The sequence below is a fragment of the Copidosoma floridanum genome, unplaced genomic scaffold, assembly GCF_036245765.1.
Source record: "Copidosoma floridanum isolate Cflo_tuat_1 unplaced genomic scaffold, Cflo_Japanese_pri ptg000012l, whole genome shotgun sequence".
Lineage (NCBI taxonomy): Eukaryota > Metazoa > Arthropoda > Insecta > Hymenoptera > Encyrtidae > Copidosoma > Copidosoma floridanum.
Genome location: NW_028321889.1, coordinates 1,723,615 through 1,738,627, shown reverse-complemented (window position 1 = coordinate 1,738,627; position 15,013 = coordinate 1,723,615). Strand labels below are relative to the sequence as shown.

At 37.5% G+C, this 15,013-nt stretch overlaps 6 protein-coding genes across 6 annotated transcripts; all 6 read left to right on the top strand.

The window, feature by feature from the left end:
* Positions 1-290: 290 nt before the first annotated feature.
* Positions 291-1,227, top strand: LOC149375077 (uncharacterized). Its single transcript, XM_089590556.1, has 2 exons — positions 291-437; positions 516-1,227. Exons 1-2 carry the CDS (start codon positions 320-322, stop codon positions 863-865), a joined length of 468 nt encoding a protein of 155 aa, XP_089446682.1. The 5' UTR covers positions 291-319; the 3' UTR covers positions 866-1,227.
* A 929-nt stretch (positions 1,228-2,156) lies between these two features.
* On the top strand, positions 2,157-3,744 carry LOC149375076 (zinc finger X-chromosomal protein-like). Its single transcript, XM_089590457.1, has 3 exons — positions 2,157-2,166; positions 2,431-2,694; positions 3,252-3,744. The coding sequence occupies exons 1-3, from the start codon at positions 2,157-2,159 to the stop codon at positions 3,548-3,550; spliced, it is 573 nt and encodes a 190-aa protein (XP_089446583.1). The 3' UTR covers positions 3,551-3,744.
* A 527-nt stretch (positions 3,745-4,271) lies between these two features.
* Positions 4,272-6,098, top strand: LOC106646041 (uncharacterized). The gene is made up of 6 exons (XM_014362048.2): positions 4,272-4,341; positions 4,438-4,620; positions 4,691-4,771; positions 4,855-5,096; positions 5,174-5,342; positions 5,699-6,098. Exons 1-6 carry the CDS (start codon positions 4,287-4,289, stop codon positions 5,947-5,949), a joined length of 981 nt encoding a protein of 326 aa, XP_014217534.2. The 5' UTR covers positions 4,272-4,286; the 3' UTR covers positions 5,950-6,098.
* A 1,304-nt stretch (positions 6,099-7,402) lies between these two features.
* On the top strand, positions 7,403-8,730 carry LOC106646044 (uncharacterized). The gene is made up of 2 exons (XM_023390267.2): positions 7,403-7,633; positions 7,728-8,730. The coding sequence occupies exons 1-2, from the start codon at positions 7,403-7,405 to the stop codon at positions 8,154-8,156; spliced, it is 660 nt and encodes a 219-aa protein (XP_023246035.2). The 3' UTR covers positions 8,157-8,730.
* Positions 8,731-8,833: 103 nt separating this feature from the next.
* Positions 8,834-10,877, top strand: LOC106646048 (uncharacterized). The gene is made up of 6 exons (XM_089590456.1): positions 8,834-8,869; positions 8,984-9,029; positions 9,903-9,974; positions 10,045-10,122; positions 10,197-10,322; positions 10,401-10,877. The coding sequence occupies exons 1-6, from the start codon at positions 8,834-8,836 to the stop codon at positions 10,760-10,762; spliced, it is 720 nt and encodes a 239-aa protein (XP_089446582.1). The 3' UTR covers positions 10,763-10,877.
* Positions 10,878-11,799: 922 nt separating this feature from the next.
* Positions 11,800-12,630, top strand: LOC106646684 (uncharacterized). Its single transcript, XM_089590559.1, has 3 exons — positions 11,800-12,019; positions 12,093-12,215; positions 12,287-12,630. Exons 2-3 carry the CDS (start codon positions 12,140-12,142, stop codon positions 12,628-12,630), a joined length of 420 nt encoding a protein of 139 aa, XP_089446685.1. The 5' UTR covers positions 11,800-12,019; positions 12,093-12,139.
* The last annotated feature ends 2,383 nt before the right edge of the window (positions 12,631-15,013 follow it).

Genomic DNA, 15,013 nt, shown 5'->3' with positions numbered 1-15,013 from the left:
ATTTTAGAATAAAACTTACTATTGATATTTCAAAGAGTGTGTGCACAATATGCCTAAAACATTTTTGTGAGTGATATGCATTGAAAATAACGAATAAGGACCAATAAAATAAAATGACTACAAGCGAATGTCGTAGCATAATTTTTTTTTAACCATAAAAAATGCACAAACATAGAATAAACATATATAACGCGTGGCTAAGTTATACACTCACAAGGTGCATGCTCGAAACATCACAAAAATATACACCCAGAGTAATTTTCACGTACATCAAAGAATCCTGTACAAATACGCCATATGTTGAATTTCAGGCTGGAACATGCCATTCGTCGACTATCAGTTCGCATCAAAATTAGATGCCGTACCAATAGAAAATATTATGATGCCCTCTTCGGAGTGTGACCCATTGGGTGTTCCCGCAAACAATGCCATGAAAGGTATGAAGGATGGAAAAAAAAAAAAAAAAAAAAAAAAACATCTTTTTCATCGTGTTATACCTGATTTTCTTATTTCAGAGTGGACTGTAGCTTTCGTGGACATCGCCCCGCAACAAAAGCGCCCCAAAGCCCAGAGCAGTTTTTTGGAGCCTTCGAAGTCAAAACACAAAGTGAGCAGCGAAAGGTTTCCCTGCCCCAACTGTAAGAGCGTGTACAACAGATACGACAACCTCCTTCAGCACCAAAGGCACGTATGCCAGCAAAGTCCGAGATTCGGGTGTCCTTATTGCCCCTACTTGACAAAGCGCACCTTTAGCGTTTACGGGCACGTGCGTGCCAAACATCCAGACAACAAAGTGGGATACATCGACACGGAGGACTCGAACAAATTCATCGAACCGAACACCAGTACCTTACCGCTCGTCTGACTCCGAGGTTTTTGAGACTGTCTTTGACTCGACCGTAGGTTGATTTTGTTGAGGTTTTTCTTTTTGTTTGAAAATTAAAAAAAAATTTATACCCTCAAGCAATAACTATGTAAGGTGACAACACCTGGTGTTGGGTGGAATTTTTATTCATTATTTAAGGTTAATCACGTTGATTATTACATGTTTTATTCTTTTATGAACTTTTATGGAAGGTAGATGGGTTTGATTAAATTATTTTTCATCAAGTTTACGTGATAGGAAAAATCAAAATATTTTTATAATGTACTGAAAATTAATGTTAAGTATAAGGGAATAAAAATAATCAATATCGATCTCGTTATAAAATATCATAAATAAACAAACACAATATTAAGCCACATAATTAATCTACGTTAGATACGATAAGTCTTTTATTTTTCTTGTATTTTTATCTTTTTCATTTCTCATTTTTTTTTTTTTTATTTGTTATTTATGTATATTTTGTTTCATTACCCTCATTGTTTCTTTTGTGGTAATATTATTAAATTTTCTGTTAATGTACATAATTTAAAAGTATGTGATTGTTTTTTGTTAATGTCAGCATTTCATTAACACTTCCAAGACTATAATTAAATTATACAGAAGTATATCAAAATCGTGATTTTACACATATCGTATGGTCTTATAGCAAAAGGTGCAATGTACTTGATGTAAGCGTTTTCGTTCTTATAATATATAATATTGTAACTTAAGCAATTGATATTACGAACTTCCATTGTTCAATAAGCAATTTTTATCTGAAATAAGAATATCAAGTCATGTATTTAATTTACATTCGTAGAAAAGTATATTTTAAACGTATCAAAATTATATTTATACAAAGTTTATAACCACTATTTGTTGACTGTAGGAACCGTTTAAGAGTAAATGTTCAGTAATAAAAATTTAAGTGCAATAACTTTTTACGTTGTTTTTTTTTTCATCTAACTTACATATACCACAAGTTGAAGTTGACTTTTCAAAACAAGTGGCAGTTAACAATTAATAATTACATTTTTTTCCAGAATATTGGTTTGAAATAATTGACTTTAGTTGAAATGTATTACACGATGGCCTCATATCATGCGACATTTATGGTGCTCGTAAAAAAATTGTTTCAATTAATACTAAAAAAAAATAAAACTAGTTGATTCGGAGTGAGAGAGAAAGTATAAAAATTTTAATTGGGTAAGACAAGTTCGTTCAAGATTCATTCGTAGGACTACAAAAACCATTTATCTAGTTATCATGAATAAACTAAGGTGCTAGAAATATGAATGAAGGTAAGGTCAAACAGGACTTTGAAAAGTTCTGAAAATAAATTAAATTTCGTAATAGGTAAAATGCGACATGAAAAAACGTTAACTTGCACGGACGCATAGCTACGCTATCGTACGTAACGCCAGTCTGTACCAAAAACTTTTTTTTTGACTCCTGGATTAAATTTTAGTGCAATGTATAAAACACGTTTCTAGCCCTTGATAACACGTTAAACCCACACTAAGATACGTAAAATTAAAATAACGAAAGGCTTCCTGAAATTGCAGATCGCCTGTACGTCCAGTACCGCAACTTCAACTCTGTAAACGCCAGAAGCAACGCGGCCGAGGAATTTTACCACCTACAATCGTCGCAGCGCAAAACCCACGTGTGCCATCAATGTGGCAAATGGTACCAGCGCCAAAGCACTTTGCAAAGGCACATCGAGTACGAGTGCGGAAAGCTTCCTCGCTTCTGCTGCCAATACTGCCCCTACCGCTGCAAGCGCAGGGACAGTCTGAAGATCCATACGATGAACTGCCGTAACAAGCGTAAAAATACCCAAAGAAGATCCTAAGTAAATGTAGTCAAAAGTGCCCTTTTCTTTTTTCTTTTTTTTTTTTTTCGTCTCGTGTAAATAGTTTTATCGTCATTGTCGTAGATATGAGGTATTGTATCTTTTTTTTCTGACATTCTATCGACCGCCAAAGTAGTCGGACAGTAAAAAAATTACCAACGATACCATAACGCGTCATAAAAAATAAAAAAATAAAAAAATCGACGACGTGGTTGTCATTGTACTTTCCGATAGCATCACGCATACCGTGTACCTCGTATGCTTTTTTAAAATGTACACCTCTGTTGTTTAGTGTTGAAATAAAAGGAAAATGATGGCCCAATCAATGGCACTCGTTTATTTTTCCCTCCCCGAAATCAGTCCTCGAAACACCAAACACGTATACGCCTTGATGAAACTAACTGGGTCCTCAGCAACCATAACAAATACACCGTACGCCATGAAAATTTTGTTTAAACGTGAAGTATATATAATACATGTGTCCGTGTGAAATCTCGCGCGCACTAACGTCACCATATTATTTCGTTTCAGCTCCGTTGTACGAAAATTTCGCCCCATCGTTTGCGGGTCGCGCGCTACCTGTGGCACCCGAGAGCAGCAAATTTACCGGCTCCTACGACCCGCATCGCAGTGTCTACGTGTGCAACCAGTGCGGCAAGACGTACGAGTACTCGAGCAACTTGGGACGTCACAAGAGGTACGAGTGCGGCTTGTACCCGAGATTCGGATGCACGTATTGCCCGTACAGGTGTAAACAGAAGGGAAACATCAAGAAACACGTACTGCTGCGTCACAAGAACCTCGAGGTCAAGTACATAGACTATTTGTGAGAGCAAATTTTCTCCTGGAATAATGAACAGAAAAAAAAAAAGGAAAAAAACATAATCTAGTTTAATGTAATAGGCCACTTTTGAATGTGTGGATAGGCATCGTGGTGCTTCGTGGGTATTGCAAAATGTGTTGTTAAACACTTAAATGATCTAAATGTTTATCAATAATATATGCATTGAGTAACTTTACATGTCTTGGCTGATGTTGGAATGTAGGTTTTCACGAGACAAATGTTTTGTTTTATTTATCCAATAAACCAGTGATTCGCAATCTGTAAGTGCTCACTTATTTCTCACTGTTGTATTATTATCACGTTGCTGACACCAATACATCGTTTTACACTATTCTGCCATCGTTTTCATTTTGAACAACTATTAACAATTCAATGCAGCTCATCGACTAATTCACCAACATCTTGGTTTATTTTATCCCGCTATGATTAACATTATTTCCACTTCCACAAAAAAAGAAAAAAAAAAAAAGAAAAAAAAAAGGCCATTTGCACGCAAACGTGATAATAGCAAAGAGTAAGACAATGACGGGAATGCGAGACATTTCAAACAAATTATACCCGTCCCCGTCATTTTCTTACTCTTTGCTCTTATCGTATTCGCGTGTGAAGGGCCAAACGAAAAATTGGCCCAAATAGTTGGAAGCAAAAACATGCATGTATAAGTCATTCGAGTGTATACATTAATTTTTCAATATATGTTTCAAGCAGGTGTTTCCGGTGTAATGAGTACAACGCCCGCGACCTCGACTTCCCTATGCCGTATCAAGGTAGTAGAAAGTAAGTGCACGCCGCGTCTCTGTATCCGTCATCGGCGCACACGCAGCAATGAGTAAAATGTAAATTATTATTTTCACGCTCCCCACGTGGCAAAAGGTTTGCAAAAGAAGCCGACCCTCAGCGAGGAGTTCAAGCGAAACTTGAGCGTCATTGCGAAAAGCATAGCTTCGAAAATGCTGGTGGCGAGCAATCCCAACGTTTCCCCGGAAAAGCGGACCATATCGTTGAACGATCTTTTGACGCAGATAAACGTGACCCCGAGTCCCGTGGACAGAAAAGGTGATGACTGATGTTACTCTTTCCCTTCGTCTTGGAGATTAATCGTGATTTTTCTCTTTGTTCGTTGCAGATAAGATAAAATTGTTGGAACAACAGGTTGGCAATGACAAATCGCAGGGGTCGGAGGAAAAGTTTCAAAAAATCGTCATTGGTAATTAACCCCGTTTCAATGGATCGATGCTTTATTGCGCGACCAATCCGTTTTGTACAAATTGCCGAATTCTCCTTCTCCAGGTTACCTCGTCAATATATCGGAGAACGTGAAGGAGCTGAAAAGCGATGTGAGCAAATTGTCCCAGCAGATAAAAAACACCAAACCCACGACACCGGACACGAGGATGAATACGAGAAAATTGTCGACTTTCAAACAATTGGGTGATAAGCACTCCTACAAATTGCCACTGGCATCCGTAGAAGATTTTGAACGGTTCGACAAAAACCTGGCTGAGACAGGCTCGAGTTTGAGAACTGATCTGGTGAGCTGTTTTCGTTGGAACTTTTGGAGATTGGCGTGTACGTTTGACAATACTGATTTGCATTATTTGTCTTTCAGACAACAATTCTGACGTCCTTTTACGATAAAAACCTGTCCATCTCAAAGTACATTGAAAAAGTGATGAAGGCGGTTCTCAGCAAAGAAGTAGCTGTGCAATTCACGGCAGTCAAACAGGCCAAGGGAAAGAAAATCATGAAAAGCACCCAACTCTTTTCCTGCATCGAAGGTACTTTACGCGATCTCTTGATTTTAACCAATAAAACTCCAAAAGTGATTACTCATTCATCATTTGAAAAGTACAAACTATATGTCAGAGTTTTTGGAGATTTAGAAAAAAAAAAAAAAATTGAGACAACCATTAAATTATTAAATCGATATTTCACCATAATGATGAATGAAATCTCAGTTTAGTGCCAACGCTTTTTTCGTTTTGCAAAATTCTTAGAAAATACATTCATACAAATATCCAGACATGAATGTATTTCGTTGGTTTCACTTTCGATAAATTTTTGTACGTCTAAGCTTAAAAGAGATATAAAGTTAACAAATAAAATAAAATAATATTAATATTCCAATTTGCAGCTGTAGTCAAAGATCAGCGCAGACAATCGAATCTAGTTACAACTGACAAGGAACTGGCTTACTCTCTCAGCTGTGTCATGACAAGCACAGCCCAATGGAATAAGCCAACGCTTCGAAGAGATCACAGCAGTGCCAGATACTCCGATGGCCATCCAAATGAACACGACGAGTCGTCCCAGAGTGAAATGGCCGGCAAAACCCCTGATATTATTGATTTGGATGACAATCCGTGCTCTGATGATACCAATTAAAAGTTTACCAATCATTTGAGATTCTTTTTTTTCTGTTTCAAACTAATCTATAACCATACGTGTATTTTTATTGGCGTTACATTTATCTAGATTGTGGACGCCAATTTTTTTGTAAGGATTTTTGAAATAAAACTTTACTGTTTGTGTGAAAAAAATATATTTATTAGTGTTTTTAAAACAAAAACATTTACTCTTTACTCTATTTCTATCTCCTCCTCATATTTTTTATTTATCATTTTTAATACTTTAAATTTTAATGTACAACGACTAAAAGTTTTGTTTATTTTTTTAGGGAATAAAAAGTGTTTTAATTAATAAAGGAAGTTGCTGGCTGCTGTTTTGTTTGGGTTTGCTTAGTTTGATAAAATATTTTCAAGCTACTCAATCATTATTTGTTAATCGCCTATACGTTTTCAGATGCTGAAAATGTGAATAACAATAATTATTCTACATCAAAAATTATAAATAAATAGACGTAATTTCATCAATGCTTATTTTAATATGAATGTATCAGTGTACCTGAAAAATAAACAAGTAAATAAGTAAAATCCAACCTTTTTTGGAAACTAATAATGTGTTTGTGAGCTTTTTGTTACTATTAACAGTTATTTGAAAATTCATACATATGCATGGATAAAAAACGTAATTTTCATTTTTTTTTTTTTCAATAAACGAAATCGTACATCGAGTTCTTTCATGAATACGTATGTTAGAATTGATTATTTGTCCATTAAAAAAAAGTCCATGTACAAAAGTATCCTATCTTGTGTTATTTAACCCTTACTGCTAAATTGAAAAATTTTTTAATTATTATTTTTAAGCTATCTCGATATTACCGTGTTACAAAACATGAGGAAAGATGAAAATTGAATTGAAAAGTTTTTTTTTTTTTTTTAACGTTTTTTGGGTGCATGCGGTTGTCTAGTGAACATTGTAATTTCAAATTTACAATTTTTACATATAGACATCTTGACAAAAATTGTAATCCTCAATACATATATATATATATATATATATATATATATATATATATTTTAATAGTGATGAATAAATCGAAAAACATTTGTAAAAGTATATTTATTAAAATAATTTTAAGTACAGTAACCCCCAAATATATTATATTAATTTAAAAATCGGAAAAAGCGACGAAAGCGTACTTTACCAGATTGTTTGGCGCATATTGAACATTTTCGTAAAATATATTGATCCGTAAAAACTAAAAAACTAAAATTCATTGAATGTAGAGAATAGTGTGACTTGAGGGTTACAATAATTATTTTTTATTATTAAAATTTTTTATCATCACAACATTTTATCTATGTATGTGTTTTATGTATCCTAAAAGAATTATTGTGCTATACCTAGAGCGCTTATTTTATCAACCATTCCAAAGCAGAAAAAAAAAAAAAAAAAAAAAAAAAACAGAAAATGAAGTAAAGCCTTTAAACCGTGAATGACCACAGTTACAGATTCCCTAAGCAGTTTGATCGACTTCACGTGCACAAAGTGCCGAGAGACAACCAAGAACCCGGACTACTTTGTGAAACGCGGCAGTCTCGAGTGTTCCAAGTGCCAGGCCACACTCAAGTTTCAGTGCACGCGCTGCAAACTTCTGATCCGCCAATTCGACAGCGCCTGCCGTCATGCCAGACAAAATTGCCTTCGCGAGAAAAGCTCGTCCCAGGTAACCCACCTTTGGTCTCGACACGCAGAGGCGTGTAACAAAAAAAAACAAAATAAAAAAAAAAAAAACATCGCTAACGATACCCGTTCAACAGGAGGAAGCGAAGCCCCTGCGAGGCTTTCGCGGTGGGGACGAGTCCCTGCGCAACTGTCCCGAGTGCTACTTCAACACGTCGAACTACGTCGAGCTGCGCCAGCACTATCGCCACGAGCACCCGGAAAAATACGCGACCTCGCACATCTGCTTTCATTGCGCGCGTTTCTACAAAACCCGCGAGACCATGCTCAAGCACGCCCGACTCTGTGGCCGCGAGCCCCACATATTCTGCAGATTTTGCTCGTACAGGACGAAACGCATGGAACACCTGCGCGTCCACATAAAGCTCAAACATCCGGATCCCGAGTCCTGTCACGGTGGCAGCTACGATTGCCCGAATTGCAAGAAAAGGTACAAGTATCTGGCCGCCATGAAGACCCACGCCAAGTACTGCAAGGCCGTCACTGCTATCAAGAGGCCCAAGTAACGGTGCGGGGATCAATTTACTGTAGTATATATACATACGTAGCTTAGAGTACTTGTGTACATTGTTTGGCCATTCGAGAGGGTAGTGGTGCTCGAATTTTGCGTTCAATCGAAATTAAATCTTTGATTTAAAATTGAACCGTTGTAAAGGTTTAAAAAAATAATAAATAAAAAAATAAAAAAAAAAGGATGCTTGGTTGTTTGTAAAACAAGTTTTTGCAACTACTATAATTATCTTTGGTTTCAAACAACAATGTAAAGGTTATTATGTGGAATATTTGTTGAATAAACAAAAACGATGTAAGTTTGAGAGTACGTGTTGCGATCCAAGGTAACGATAAAATTAATCAAGCACCGGATTTTTTGAAAAATAATCATCATAACTGGTTGAATTTATTGAGTAGCTTAGTGATATTTATGTATTATTTATTATCACGCTGATACCACGATGCAAATATACATTTGTTATACTATATTTATTATATAACATATTTGTTTTCTTGAACCAGTTTGATGGACACAATACAGTAATAATTAATTTTAATTAATTTATTGTCAACTCCCACGTGAAAGTGATACCTATACGGGCAATACAGGTTCGTTATTTTAAATGTATCCATGCCACGGGTTATTAGTAATAATAAATAGTATATATCTCAAACATTGTCCTCGTATTATATGGAGCCACACATTGCCCAGAGACGTTATTTTTACGTGAGTTCAGCTACTTGCATAAGGAAAGCACAACTATTCTTTGGTCTTGATATGTGTTAAATGTATTTTTTATATTTTAAACTCACATGACTGATGCAATTAATTTTAATACAGAGTACATCGAAACTCAATTGGGCACTAAAACATTTGCCGAGTAAAGGTATTTTTAATTTTATTTTAATTGAAAAAAGCTTGAAATCTTAATTGTGTATATTAAAAACTGCATGCATTATTATTATTTAAGATTGTAGGGGACAGTATACCTTTAAATTTACGAAGGATATTTGTTAAATTAAAAATTAACATTGAGATGTCCTGGATTGTCCGTACATTTAGCATTTGTTAGTGTAAATAAGTAATGCGAAATTTATAGTTTTAGCCTTTACCAGTAACAATAATTTAATGTGAAACTCAAAATAAGCAAGTCTTTCTCTAGAGAGAAGCGGATAATGCCATGTAACAATTAAGATGATTGATTCATGAGTACAATTACTATTTTTTTACCCTACCACGGGAAGGATTCGCTACGTAAGCGCCATCTAACTGGAACAATCTCTTCGGTCCCGTTGTTAATGGCACTCATGTGACGGACACTTTTATTTTATTAGCGTACACTCGTGGTGGAGTAATAATTTTAAAAAAAAGTAAGGATTAATAAAAATTAAAAGAGAAATTTGCATTGAAAAAGAAAAAATTGTTCAATAGCAATTCACAAACGTTCGATCGGCGATTAGGAACTGATTTTCTCTAATTTAGTGTGTACTAGAAATAATCATTGCAAATAATAATTTCATGTACGAACATTGCACTTGTGTATTTTAAAATATGGTAATCAAAATTAATAAAAAAAAAAATTTTCAAACAATGTTTGCTTTTTTTGTATAAAAAAATGACCTCACCTATACAAAACTCGACATTGTTTGTGTTCATGGTGTTCTCCTGGGATAACAATCATTAACCATGCCATTTTTTTGAACATGTTGCTCATTAAAACTAACGATATTTTTCTTTCTTTTTTTTTTTTTTTTTTTAGATACAATCAAATTGCGAGTAAAGACAACTTCGGAGTTGAATCTGTTTCCCCGTCCGATAACAATATCGCAAGGTATTTTACCATTTTTCAATCTTTATTACCTTACGTTGAAATAAAAATTAATCGCAATTAATTCATGCAGCAACTCCAGAGGAAGATAATCAAGCTATGAAAGAAGAAAATGGCAGCAGCGACGATGACATGGAACCTTTGATTTTTGGTAAATGAACTTTACGATATCTAATCTACTGTCGTGTAATTTATCACAACTCATGATGATGTTGTCGTTAACAGATGACGAAAGTCAGAACCAAGGCTTGGTAGAAAATATCGAAAATCTACCGTCATTCGTGGTCCGGCACTTACCGTCTTTCTCAACGAGCGACAGTTCACTCGAGTCAGAAGTTCCCGGCACATCAAGTAATTTTCACAAAAATTTTCCACAACACGAAATGACATTATGGCCAAATTTCTGACGCATATGTGCCTCAATTGCAGATCAAACCGACGTGATAGTTCGCTTCTACTGTAAAAACTGTCGCAGGCGGCAATCGATCACAGAAATCACCCGGGACATGCTGGTCAAGTGCAAAATCTGCTCCAAATTCATGCAGTGCCAGTGCCCAAAGTGCGACAAGTTTTTCAACAATTCGATGATCGCCTTCGAGCACGTGACCCGCAATTGTTTTCATCAGGCAGCCGCCCCGCGTCAATTGACATTGACGGAGAAGATGGAAAAGATACAAAAACGCAAACTCGCGCGGTGCGACTGGTGCAAAAAGAACTTTGAAGATGCCCTGCAGTTGGCCAAACATCAGGTGGATTGCCCCGTCGACGATTCGGATTCGGAGAGCGACTAAGAGATCAATTTTTCAGATCGAATCCTCGCTGATAATGACTTTGTTTATTTACTTCTTTTTTTTAAGCACCGCTTTTATTACATTTGTGAAATAATTACACGAAAAAACTGGGATAGTTAAGTCGTTTCTTTGTAGAAAATTTGCACTGCGTTGTCAATTATTAGTAATTATGATTTTTTTTATTTTTTATTTAGATTTATTTTGAATATGATTTTTTTTTTATCAAGAAGATGGTTGTGAGTGAATCAATTGGAAAAGTTATTTACTAATTTGAGTGTTTTATTTAAGCCTAGGTTCTGCGGATTAAAAAGGGCTGTATTAAAATATTAACATGAGTTCATTGTTGAAATTAAATATAAAATAAATCGATACAGTTCAAAACTTTTTTTTTCAATTATTTCGTAAAATTGATAAACATATCCACTTTTCAATTTAGATTCGAATTTTAGGCACTTTGTCGAATATTTGATGACATTTTAAACAGGGCCCTCCACACGCTTAGAAATTCATTAATATCTGTAATGATCAAATCTTTCATTTAACCAAATTGTTGTAGTGAGATGCAAATAAAATGTTAACATAACCATGATTTAAAAATTATTATAAAATACCTAGTTTCCCATTAAAAAAATTATTTCAATAAATACTGCTTGAATGCCATTGTTTTTGTAGTACAAACGAACCTGTCATCCCGTAAATGTCCATTATTTTATTTGTTCATTGTTTCATATGTTTTTTAGGTGCCAAGCAGCTGCTATCCCACAGGATATTTTATCTTCGTTATACGAGAAATATCATTCAACACTAGTACGATGAGTAACAAAAAAAGAAGATTCAATTCATCTAAATTTTTTTTTTTTTTTCTGTTGTAAATAAAATTGAGTTTTATTCTTATACAGCATATGGTTTTATTTTTATTTTCGCATGCGTTTGTGCATAACTACTAACAATATAACTAATTTCGTTTCCCAAATTTTTTTTAAAAATATTTATTGTGTTCTGTTAAATTCAAAGTTTATTGTGTTACTTAAAGTACTTGTTTTGTCATTTATTCATTACACCTGATGAATCTCTAGTCCGTATTTTCATAAAAAAAAAAAAAAAAATTCAACACTTAGTTATATTTTGTATTATTCGATTTTCCAGATGTTGCCAATTCGGAGAGTAGCGTTAGGAGCGCCAATTTACAGTTTTTCCCACCGATACCACTTGAAAAAGACTTGATAAAGCCATCCACGAGCACCACCGAACCACCGCGTGAGTAGTTTGATCAAAATACCGATTGATGAAAATTTATCCCAAATATTTGTAACTTGTAAAATATTTTCAGTTGAACCGACCATTTTGGTTTACGAAAATCCCGAAAGCCCACCGGAAATGGCATCCGAGATAGTGATTCCCGTGCTGAAATCGAACTCGTACAAGACTCGAAAGCTCGAAAATCCGAAACAGCGTAAGTAATTTTTCTCCATAAGCGCTTCCAAATGCCGTCACGAATGGATTGACATCAACGATAACTTCCAGGTGCTCGTCCGAAAGTTATTCCCAAGGGTGCAATCGCAAAACCGAAGGAAATGATTGGATACCGGCCAAAAAGGAGCAACATTACATCCAACAATAACAACGTCTCGGCCAAAATCAAGGCAACTGGTCGGTCTAAAAAATTCCCGTGCTACAACTGCAACAAATCTTACATGTCGCTGCACAGTTTGAAGCGTCACCTCGAATTTGAATGCCTCGTGGATCCGCACTACCGCTGTGGACACTGCGAGTTCATCTGCGCCTATCCCATAAGCGTCATTAGGCATAATAATAATCGGCACAAGGATTTGGAGCCGGTTGTCATCGACACCAACTTGTCCACTTGAAGGAAGGAAGAGTTGATTCATCCTTTCGACAATTTTGCTTTTTTTATATTTTTAAAGTTTAATTTTCTTTTTTCTTTTTTTTGCATTAACTTTGCAAATTACTTTTCATCGTGTTACAATTTAAGGTAGAAAAAGAATTTTTTCTAAAATAATGATTTGATTATAATTTTTTTCATCTTATAAACTAGGCTAGTGCCCTAAATTTCTTTTTCATGATAAAAATTCAAATACGCTCAATGATCCAGCGTAATGCTCTCGTTATTTTAAATCATTGATTCGGTGTGTCTTCAAACAATCAATAAACATGAAAATATTTGATTAAAATATTATGCCAAATTCAGAAATAATGTCTATGGTATAAGTAGTTTTATTTTTTACCACATGTAAAAACATTTCTTGTATTAAAAATGATTTGAATAAAGAATACATTTGTTTTGTAATAATCAAGTTTGTCATCATTTTTTCAAATTAAAAAAAAAAGGAAAAAAGTAACAATTTATGTAACTAAAAATGCAATTTGTAAAATGAAAACCACTGCACAAACATACTATTCCACATTTGATGAGAAATTAACAAACTATAATTTTTTCAGATGACGATTCATCGACACTTGGGTTTCTGCAGTAACACATGCAGCGCTGAAAGTACAAAAAAATTCCGTTGTGTATCGAATAAAAAAAGAAAGTAACAACACCTGTGGCATCTCAAAAAATGTACAGAGAAAGAAAATGTCACGTCGCATTCAATAAAGTACCTACAGACACACACAAGTGCATTATTTTTCATTTTTCATTTTTCACACGTGTACCATATGTAAATATCAGCCCTTCCACTTGTAACACACGCACATGCGTCCGCAAAAAAAAAAAAAACAAAGAAAACAAAAAAAAAGAAAAAAAACGTACCCGCACATTACCTTTGAGTAGTCCCATTTCGTCCGTACTAGGCTAAATTAACGCGACTCTATCCCAATAGACTCCACGAGCCATCACGTAATAAACAACGCACCCTTTGCGCATGTTCCAGGCCCAAGCCGTCACCCGCCCATCAGAGTCCGCAACATCGTGAGCATAACGAACCCGGGCTTTGGCGGCGGCCGGGTGATGACGCAAATCCACGGAGCCATCATCAGAAAGGGACCCGGCCGACCCAAGAAGTTCCCGAGCACGATGCCACTGCCGGAACTGAATCTCCTGAAGATAAAGAAAATCATGGGATACCAGGAGGACGGCAGACGGCTCAACAAGTACAACGCCAACTTCGCCAAGCGCAAGCCCGGCCGGCCGTTCAAGAAGAAGAAGGGCCCCGCCAAGGCCAAGGGCGTCGCAATCCAAGTGACCGACGTCGTCAAGCACACCAGCCAGCCCGACCTGCCCGAGATCAAGGTAGAAGCGCCAAGCCCCGTCCCATCCGACCCTGACGACTTTCCCTTCGAAGCCGGTGCCCTGGAAAACCCGGTGGCCCTGTTCAAGAGGGGACGCGGCGGACCCCCGGGCTCCCTGGACAAGAGCCAAACGGACCTCGACCCCCTGGCCACCGATTATCCACCGGTCCCGAGCACCAAAGTCAAGAACCCCGCGGCTTTCATCAAGATCACCCGAGCCAAGGACACGGACGCACAGCCCCTACCGCCACTTGTCCCGGACTTTTCCACGGAGGCCGCCAGCCCCCCCTCCAATCTGGACCCGTCGGCAAATGGTGCCGCAATAGAGGCCCAGGCTGCACCCAAAGAGGTGCCAGCGTCCATGGAAGGCGAAGGCGGGGACCCGCCCGAGACCGCGGTGCAAAGGAAGCGCGGGCGCCCGCCCAAACCGAGGTCCCTCGTCCCTAGTGCCCCCCGGGTGCCGAAGAAGCGCGGCAGGCCCCGCAAGTCCAAGAGCACCACCGACCAAGAGCCGGCGTCCCTGGAAGGTGGGGATCTGTCGGTGCTGAAGGTGTCCATCAAGCAGGAGCCCGCCAGCGAGGACAACGACTCGGCCCACTTGGACGCGACGCTGGCCAACGAGAGCACGCTGGAAGCTACGAGCAGTTTGGCGGTGGTGCCGAGGAAACGGGGCAGGCCACCGAAGGTGGTGAACGGCCACGAGAAGGTGGAGAGTCCGGTCCTGGCCAAGAAGCGCGGCAGACCGCGCAAGTACGCCCACTTGGCGTCCTCGTCGTACCTCGAGTTGTCGGGCCTGGCCGACGAGTGCGTTTCAACGCCGGCGACGCTGGATAACGAGTCCTTTGGTCCGGAGCAGCAGTCGAGCGGCGCGAGCGCAGCCGAGATGTTGGAGAAGATGATGAAGAGGAAGAGGAAGCACAAAAAGCCCGGCCACTTGGCCAAGGTCGTGAGTACACCGACGGGTTTAAAAATCATTAAAAAAGAGTCGGACCGTAAGCG